The sequence below is a fragment of the Podarcis raffonei genome, chromosome 13, assembly GCF_027172205.1.
Source record: "Podarcis raffonei isolate rPodRaf1 chromosome 13, rPodRaf1.pri, whole genome shotgun sequence".
Classification (NCBI taxonomy): Eukaryota; Metazoa; Chordata; class Lepidosauria; order Squamata; family Lacertidae; genus Podarcis; species Podarcis raffonei.
Window position 1 is genome coordinate 45,836,901 of NC_070614.1, and position 9,421 is coordinate 45,846,321.

The 9,421-nt window shown below is 40.6% G+C and overlaps 1 protein-coding gene across 1 annotated transcript; it reads right to left on the bottom strand.

The window, feature by feature from the left end:
• Positions 1-266: 266 nt before the first annotated feature.
• LOC128399071 (vomeronasal type-2 receptor 26-like) lies at positions 267-8,497 on the bottom strand. The gene is made up of 7 exons (XM_053360330.1): positions 8,418-8,497; positions 7,616-7,907; positions 6,401-6,547; positions 3,367-3,615; positions 2,527-2,754; positions 1,687-1,813; positions 267-1,168 (listed from the first exon to the last, which is right to left on the bottom strand). Exons 1-7 carry the CDS (start codon positions 8,495-8,497, stop codon positions 267-269), a joined length of 2,025 nt encoding a protein of 674 aa, XP_053216305.1.
• Positions 8,498-9,421: the final 924 nt, after the last annotated feature.

Here is a 9,421-nt window from a genome sequence, read left to right on the forward strand (position 1 = left end):
TGTAAACCTAAGAAGGGAGCCCACCTAGGAGAAGGAATCTTTGAACATAAACCTCCACTGCTTTACAGCATTACTCATTTGTGAAAAAGGCTTAGGGAGTAGAACCTAAGGAAAAATCTGTACCCATTGCCTTTGGGACATCTTTGGCAGACAAAACAGTTAAGGAGCAAACTCTACACAGATCCACAGCAGGGACCTGGAAAGTGATACCTGCCACCAAGTCAATGTATTCTAAGACCCAACAGAGCCATAAATTCTACTGTCATTTATACCTTTCTTTGTGTTAGCTGCTCTCTGTTGTTCAGGTCAGGCCTCACCACAATAATGTAGCATTTAGGGGAAAAAATGCAAACCAGTAACCAAGCACCAGAAGCAAAGATGGAGAAGATCTCCACAGCCACCATGTATTTTCCTCTGGTGCTCAGGTAGGTTGGAATGAAGGAGAGCCAAACACTGCAGAAGACCAGCATGCTGAAGGTGATGAACTTGGCTTCGTTGAAAGTGTCAGGCAACTTCCTGGCTAGGAAAGCCACCGTGAGGCTGATAGTGGCCAGGAAGCCCATGTAGCCCAAAACACAATAGAACATGGAGACTGACCCTTCATTACATAGAAATATGATTTCTTCAGGCATTGAGTGCATGTCCACATCTGGGAATGGGGGAGAGGTTGCCAGCCAGAGGACACAGATTCCTACTTGAACAATGGAGCAGGAAAAGACAATGGAATAAGCCAGTTCTTTGCCTACCCATTTCTTTATATTGGATCCTGGTTTGGTAGCCATAAATGCCAAAACCACCAATATGGTTTTGGCTAAGATGCTGGAGAGGGCCACAGAGAAGACAATGCCAAAAGCCGTTTGTCGGAAAAGGCACGTCACATTATTAGGTCTTCCAATGAACAACAATGAAGAGAGGAAACACAAGAGGAGGGAGATAAGGAGACCATAGGTGAGGCTTCGGTTGTTGGCTTTGACTATGGCTGTATTGCGATGCTTAATGAAGATGCCTAGCACTAGAATCGTAATCAGAGAGAATAGAAGTGCAGAGGAAGTTGAAACAATGGCCAAGTTTTCATCAAAGGCTAGGAAGTTTGGAATCTTAGGAATGCATAGATCCTGGCCGCTGTTTGGATACTGATCTGCTGGGCAACTGACACATGTTTCCATGTCTGAAAATACAGAAGTAATGTGTGGCAATTTAAAGTAACCAAAAGTAATCTTAAGAATTTCACTTCACTAGTCCATTTAGCATAGTGTTTTCTACGTCAGAATGTATAAGAGCTTCAAGCCCCAATGCTTTTGTACTAGGTGTATCAAAAATAAAACTTGTGTATCAATTCTGGAATTTTCCACATGTGTGACATCTGTTTTCACTGTCCCCCTGCTTTTTCTTAGAGCCACATAAACAGTACAATGCATTACTGCTGAAAACAACCTAATTCTTAGAGGAGAAAACACCACTTCCATTCCACCCCAATTTTGTAGAAGTTGAAAGTAAAATATATTAGCTTCCACTTAAAAAAGAAATCTTCAAGATGTTTTAAAGATTTAAATATATTGGTGTTATCTATAAACAATGAGAAGAACACATCTGTTAATTTAAGCCTTCTCTCCTGCAGCAGTTTAATGTTAACAAAATTGCCAGGAGCCCAGAGGTTCTGCAGTATCTTAAGATGTCATCTCTAACCTTTCTCATTTGAAATCATTCCTTCTGGACATGGATCACAATCATAGCAGCAAAACTTCTCTCCCTCCTTCTTTTTCTTCCCGTAACCAGGATGGCAGTTGGCATTACATACAGAAAGCGGTGGCACCTATGCAAAGAGATAGGAAGAGTTTAATATTATGATATTGTTTTGGAGAATTTATCAAGTATCCAATATCAGGTGATTTAATAGTAAATAGGAAGACTAATAGCGTGAAATGATCCGTAGGTACACAAGTGGCACATACAGTGGGGTAAAAAGCTGCTGTTCTAAGCATCATACAAACTTAAGAAGATGTCAGTATTCATGCCTGGACCATCCAACCTTACAGCTGTGTTAGAATTCGGTGTGATTTCACCCCTGGCTTGGCCTTTTGATGGAGTCACCACTTAATGGCATTTGCTTCAAGGAGTTCACATGCTGTTCCTTTGTGGTGGCACAAGGAATTAAAGGTAAGCCATTATAGTGGTTCTGCTCCTACCTGCTGGTTCATTACAAGCAACTAAGACTAGGAAATCATTCCATGACTTTTGGGTTGCGCTTTCCTGTTCGGCCACATCCTGTCTCAGAGAGAAATGCTTTGGGTTCTCAGAGAAAAATGCTTTGGGTTCCTATGCCTGACCTGTTCTGGGAGGAGTTGCATTCCGTTTGAAGCAAGAGGTCTGGGAGCATTCTTCGATTCTAATTCATCACTAGTTTGAAGTGGTTTCAGTTTCTAGTGAATTTCAAAATGAATAATGTATGAAGTGCTTTTGTTACATCCCATTTTGTGGATAACCACAAATTCTGGGTTTTCAGGGACTGTGCCATTATTTCCATACCTTAGTGAAGCGTCTGTTCCATTTGATTCTGTCTTCATTAATGGTGAGCTCTTTGCCCGGAGGGGCCTGAGGATCCAAACTTCCCACTTTGACTCTGACATAGGAATTATTTGGGAAAGTGACCAAGTTGGTAATATCAAAGCCAGCTGCTAACTCTCCATACTCATTTAATGTAATTTCATCCCCAGCACTATTGTTGAATGAGATTCTCTGCAGGAATGAGTGGAGCTAAGTGGAAAGAGAATCAAAGTTAAACACTTCAGTTCACAACGAAGAGCATCCATATTTTAGTTGCACATACAGAAGGAGTAGGGAATCATGAATCAGTGCCAATTCAACATTCAACAGACTTGCATAAAGATATTATGGAGAGATGAGACCATACACCTGCTGGCTTGAGACCAGCCTTTGTCTGTATCCAAGAAAGGGAACCAATTTAAGAAGTCATGTATGAGAAGAGATGGGAGCTCATGTTCTCAAAGGATAGGAATGCAACATGAGAACATTGGACTGGACCTTTCCATATTTTATAGAGTGGATTTGACCATGGTTGGATGTTGGATGCAGAGAAGTGATAGGGAGCCGCAGCTGGAGAACCCCAAAGGGACACCCCAAGGAAAGGAGGCTCAGAGCCAGGGGATTGGTGGTGGGATGACAAGGAGTGGTCAGTGGGAGAAGAGGGAGCCGACAGGGAGGAAGAGGTGTCAGATGCAGAAGGGGCAACAGGGTTAAGGGAGCAGGAAGAGGATGTGCCAGACTGAAATCCAGAAGAGGAGTAGGGAGAAAAGCAGGGTCTAGAGACAGTGATCACACAATTGCTAGCCTCTTCTGGGGACCTACCAGTGAGGCTTCAGCGCCCAGAAACCCCTGGTGGTTGACAGACAGGGAAAGATGAGGAGTTGGGGACGGGGCTTTCCAGGACATGCCCAGGTAGTGGCAGCCACCTGATGGGCTGCTCTTCTGTTTTCTCTTGGATATGAAGATCCCTGCAAAAGCCAGTGCCTGGGGTTGGGGTCCTGGTTGTGCTCCGTCAGAATTATGCACCCGGGGCCAAGGGCCCCGGGCCCCAAACCTTACACCACTGGGTAACTGGACAGGTAAGAGAGACAGAAAGAACTGGGGAGGGATATTTGGAGAAAACGGAGGGGTTTGCAGCGTGAAGGAGGTAGTTGTTGGTAGTCTGTTGCTTCTGAAAGTCTGTGTCATTTAAAGTCTGTTTAGTACCATTATAGGAAGTATTCTAATTCCCATCTTTCAAACAATAAATTTACTTAAGGTTTATTTTTAATTTCTTAAGTTTTATTCTTTTATTTCTTTACTGATGATTAATTGCTATCTCACATAATGTATCAATGAAGTGAATGCTTTGTAACAGAGAACATTACCTGCCAAGGTTCTACATATTGAGGAGAGAGTCTTCCCCCAGCATCTCTCCTTTCGCGGATGACTGCAGCCAAGTGCATGCTATTTAAGGCATGTGCCAAAGCATAGACAGCATTATAGATACTGTAGCTGTGGCCAGTCATGCTCATTTCAAAAAATGGTGCAGGAAGGCTTTCCAGCATCTCCTCTCCAGTACACATGTGATCGTTGGATGTTGAGAGAGTGGCATTTGGAAGTGAACAACTGAATGCATCTTCCCAGAAATCTTGGATAAAACCATCTGTGTCTGTCCAATGAGGATGTATACTCCGAAGAAAGTCTTGAAAGTTGTGAATCTCCTTGGAGTGAATTGCAAAGGATATTGCACCATGGAGCATTCGTATATTAACATTAATTTTTTTTTGAAGGCTATATAATATGAAATCAATTTGGGTACTTGTAATCCATACTTTTCCTTCATGTGACTTCTTTTGAGGAAATAGTAGCTGAGTTAACTCCATTATGATTAAAGCACTTGACAACCATATACTAAATCTACTTCCTCCATGTAGAAGAATTGCATTAGCTTTGCTTGTTGTGAAACTTGGTGACAAACTCTTTATGTCCACCATTTCTAGTAAGTTACCATTATAATGTATATTGGGTTTAACTCTTTCAGTGAATGCTGAACAGATTCCATTCTTGAAAAGCATTGGCTCAATTGTCTGTAAGAAACGTTCTCCAGCTTCATTAGCTGGAGTGATGAGCCCAACCCATTTCCATCTGAAATGCAGAAGTAACCGGATAATTCCCTGATACTGAAGGTCTTCATTGGGGACCATGCGGTAAAAGGAAGGGAACTTGGTTCCATCATTTATGGCTGGTTCAAATGAACCATATGAAATCTGGAAAAAGCAAAAGCCAAACGTTTCCAAGTGGAAACAAGAAATCATGATATTCCTATGTATTCAAATATAAACACGTGCACGCACACACACTAAAATATTGAATATATATTGAATCTATATCCCAAGTTTACCAAGTTTAGGGACAGCACCAACCCCAGCTTACATAGGAAAACACAGATAACCTTGCTCAATTTTTTCTGTTGATATTTATTATTATTATGGCATCATCATAGCTTCATACTTGTACATATTGATTGTATCCAATAATAGGGGAGCATTTGGGAGAGGAGCTTTCGGCTAGCTGCGATGGAGGATTGCTGAATTCCATCACCGCTGTACGTTCCGGAATCAGAGGCTGAGAAGGGAGTAATCAGCCTCCCTACATTCCCCAGGCTGGGGAGTGGCAGCTCATCCACAGATCGCCCAACACCCCAAATTCAGAAGGAGGGGCTGGGGGCAGCTGGGTGGAAAGCCTGGATCGTTTCTTGGTAACTCTCCTAAGTCGCCTTCATTTAGCAGCAAGCTTCCAGTTCTTAAGATGAAAAATTGGATTTAAGTTTTGAACATGATCTGAGTGAAGGGGAAGAAACTACTCTGCTAATTAATTCATCCACTGAGGTGTTAAAAAGGATTTGAACGGAAAAAGGATAAACATCTATGTTGACTTGGTATGTTGGAACTGAAAGTGTCTGTGTGTGGGGGGGTGAGCCTCCTTTGTTATAATATCTTGTTTTGCTATGCTATATGGCAAAATCCTCCTCTCAAAGAATCAACTGCCTGATTATTTATAGCAAGCGAGACTGGGGAGGTGGTGTATTTGGTGATATAATATGAGTCTAATAGTCATTAGGGGACCTGGGTGGCACTGTGGGTTAAACCACAGAGCCTAGGACTTGCCGATCAGAAGGTCGGCGGTTTGAATCCCCATGACGGGGTGAGCTTCCGTTGCTCGGTCCCAGCTCCTGCCAACCTAGCAGTTTGAAAGCACATCAAAAGTGCAAGTAGATAAATAGGTACCGCTCCGGTGGGAAGGTAAACGGTGTTTCTGTGCTCTGCTCTGGTTTGCCAGAAGCGGCTTAGTCATGCTGGCCACATGACCTGGAAGCTGTACGCCGGCTCCCTCAGACAATAAAGCGAGATGAGCACCGCAACCCCAGAGTCGGTCGCGACTGGACCTAACGGTCAGGGGTCCCTTTACCTTTACCTTATTAGTCATTAATTTTGTGGAAATAACAATTATTCAAAAGTGGAAAACCAAGTTCAAAGTATTCGGCTGCAGATATATTTTGAAGAGGATAAAGACTTTCCCAACTTTGATTTGGAGAATGACAGGAGGGACACCAAAAAAACTTAGGAAAATTTGCATAGAATTGGAATCGGAATGATACAGCTCCAATCAAACGAGCGGCCATGACCGGAGGTAGATCAGCTTGTCAAATTAAATGCGGTGCCTTAGGGGGATAGGTGCCTTTTAATATCTTACTTAATATTTGCATTCCCACTTTTATATGGCAAAACCTTCCCTGGACAGGTTAACCATTTGAAGGACAGCTGGTCTTAAAAGCATTGGGCAGATGCCTTGCTTTGATTTTATCTGGACTGACTTGGCTGCTGCCCGAGGTGAGAAGATTTTTGGACTGGCTTGGCGGAAACATCATTTTGTGAAGAGACATCGTGAACATACAGAGGGAACTCGGGATGTAAATTCCACAAAGAATATATTCTTTTGTTTTATCTCGCTTGTTCAGAGGCTGTGAAATGTAATGAGTATTAACATCGGAATGATTTATGGGAACTATCGTGAAAATTATGAAAGCAGCAGAAGTATGAGATGATCAGAACCACCCCGGCCTGAGAACATGGGAATATACCTCCAATTTTTTATATAATTTGGCATTATATTTGGACTGTTTGATTGTTGAATAATATGTATAATTTGGAATATTTAATATCATTGGATAGGATTGTTAACGTGGAAAATTTAATAAATATTTTTTTTTAAAAAAAGAATAGGGGAGCATTTATCATGGCTCATGTTAATATACTAAGTGGATGATTAAGCAAAACTCCAAGGTGGAAGTGGAGTGATAGAAATTGTTGACCATGTACTTTTGATCTGTAACCTTTGTAATGATTGTAGGGAGCGGTAGATTCTCTGTTTACTAAGAACTCTCTCAGGAAGATTTCCTGGGAAATCCTGAAGATATCCATTAGATTGTGAATACTATTCATCTCTGAGCACAAAACCAAATCATATAAAATATCAGTAAGATACAAAAAACTGTACCAGCACTATTTAAAACAACTAAAATGAAATACAACAATGCAGGAGAATAGCACAATGCTGACACCACTATATAAGGCTCTGAAGTGACAGATGACAAATGCCAGAACAAAGCAAGAAAACACTTTTTCAATTAGCCTCTGAAAATGAACAATGTTGATTAAAATCATACTTTGGGAAAGGACTATCTTGATTTTTAAGGGGAGGAACATTTTTAGTTAATGTGTTCTCAGTTATTTTTGCCTATGAAGCCAATGTCAATGTCATATATTCAGTAGCTCACAGGAAGCCAGTGCAGTGCACTCAGGATTGATGTATATGAACCAGTCTAGGTGCCTCCTTTACAAACCTGGTAGCTTTACAGAAATCTTCTATTACATCTATTAAACACAAATTGCCCTTCTTACACACATTGTTGGTTATGCATATTATGGCCCTTTTACTTTGTCTATTTCCCCACTCCATATTTATGAATCAGTAGATTCCTAATGTAAGGAAAGCGTGAAAACTCTGTTTTTCAAAATCCATATTCTACCTGTGGAATCTTGAAAAGACCTAAGACGTTTGCCATGCACCAGGAGGTATCAGAGCTGAGTCCCCCAATGACTCCTATAACATTTTTCTGGATGCCACACCTGTAGTTGGGAACAAAGTGACGTGATTTAAAGAGCAGGTCCAGAGTGTTTCGGTAGGTCATCTTTGAATCATAATAGCTATCATAGATGTGGAAGCCGAGAGAGACATTGGGCAACATACTTGGATTCTCATTGATCTCATCAACAGCAAATACCAAGGCCAGGATTTGCTGGTAGAACTTTGTCAACATCCTGCAAATGAAGTGAGATTTTGTTTAATGGGAAAATTAAACAGTGCACAGAATCTAGATAGGAGAGATTCACCTGCCTCCCTATAAGGAGAGGATGAAGCCAGCAAAGTTTATTTACTTATTTGGGCAATCTAAGAACACTGTGTAATTTTAAAAGCTGTTGCATATTTCTTCATCTCTTCAGCAACCCGTGTTTGTTTTTGCCACCTTGAAAATTTAGGTATCATCAAAAACTTCAGTACCATACTACTTTGCTATATACTTTTCCTATTTTTTTATGCCATCTCTTTTCTCTTTCTCCTACTCTCTTTTCTATCTCTCCTTACACAATTAGACTCAAAAAAGCTTATTGTTCATCGACAATATGCACATAGCCTTTATGTACAGATTTCTAATAAAATCTCTCCACACATTTAAAAAATAAAGTCCTATAGCAATCAATCAAAGTTATTTTCTGTCAGATATAGCATATAAGGAATAATTATAATAATATTAATTAACAGTTACTTACATTGGGGCATCAATGAAGTCCTGGGAAGGGTGCTTCTTGAAGGATAATTTGGGGACTATGTAATAAATATGAGATGCCATTGCACCAATGACCAGGTCACCTGGCTCATGCCACTCGTGTGGAACATGAACAGGATTATTTGTTGCGCATTGAGCACTTTGTGCTTGGGACACTATATTGGGGAGCAGCAGAAGCAGCAGAAGCAACATCCTGATGGCAAATACACTTGTGTGCATAGACTCCCCTGCTTCTCCCGACAGTATTATTCCTCTCCTCCACCTGATATCAACAAGACAAATTGGGTGGCAGCTGACTCTGTCAATTTGGTACTGTAAGGGACATGTATCCACCTTATTGTTAGCTTGAAGATTGTCACAACAGAATGCCTTGGATACCAAATAAGATGCAGTGGTTTGATATGAAAGAGGGAAACTGATAACTGATAAGTAACAGAGCCCTGCCTAGTTGTCTATGGAGCACAGAGGAGCTTATAATCATTTCAGGCTTGCTTGTTGATTCTTTTTTTACACTGTGGCATTTGGCGGTTCAGTCAGGTAGTTTGATTATTGTAATTTGAGTAATGATAGGGGAGAGAATCACTTGTGCAGTGTTTTGGGATTCTATGGCGCATCAGCAGTAGGGGAACTGCCAAAATATTACTATCATTATTTTTTAAATATATAGTTTTATTGATTTACCAATATTGTTCCAATAGTGACCTCAATATAACAATAGCAATTTTATCTAATTAATGCAATTATGAATGCCAATTATTCAAATGTCAATTATATGATTTAATTAAACATTTCCCCTTGCATGCTAAATTTGATGGCTTCATTCTTCTTCATTATTTCTGTGTTCCACTATGTTAATAACTCCCATGGCATTCCATGTACATATAGCAATCTGTTAGATAACAGCTACAGACTTCTGCTTTCTATTTGTGTTGGTATATTAGGTAATTTATAAAGTTTCAATTGAGGAATCTAAGTGTAATCCTTATT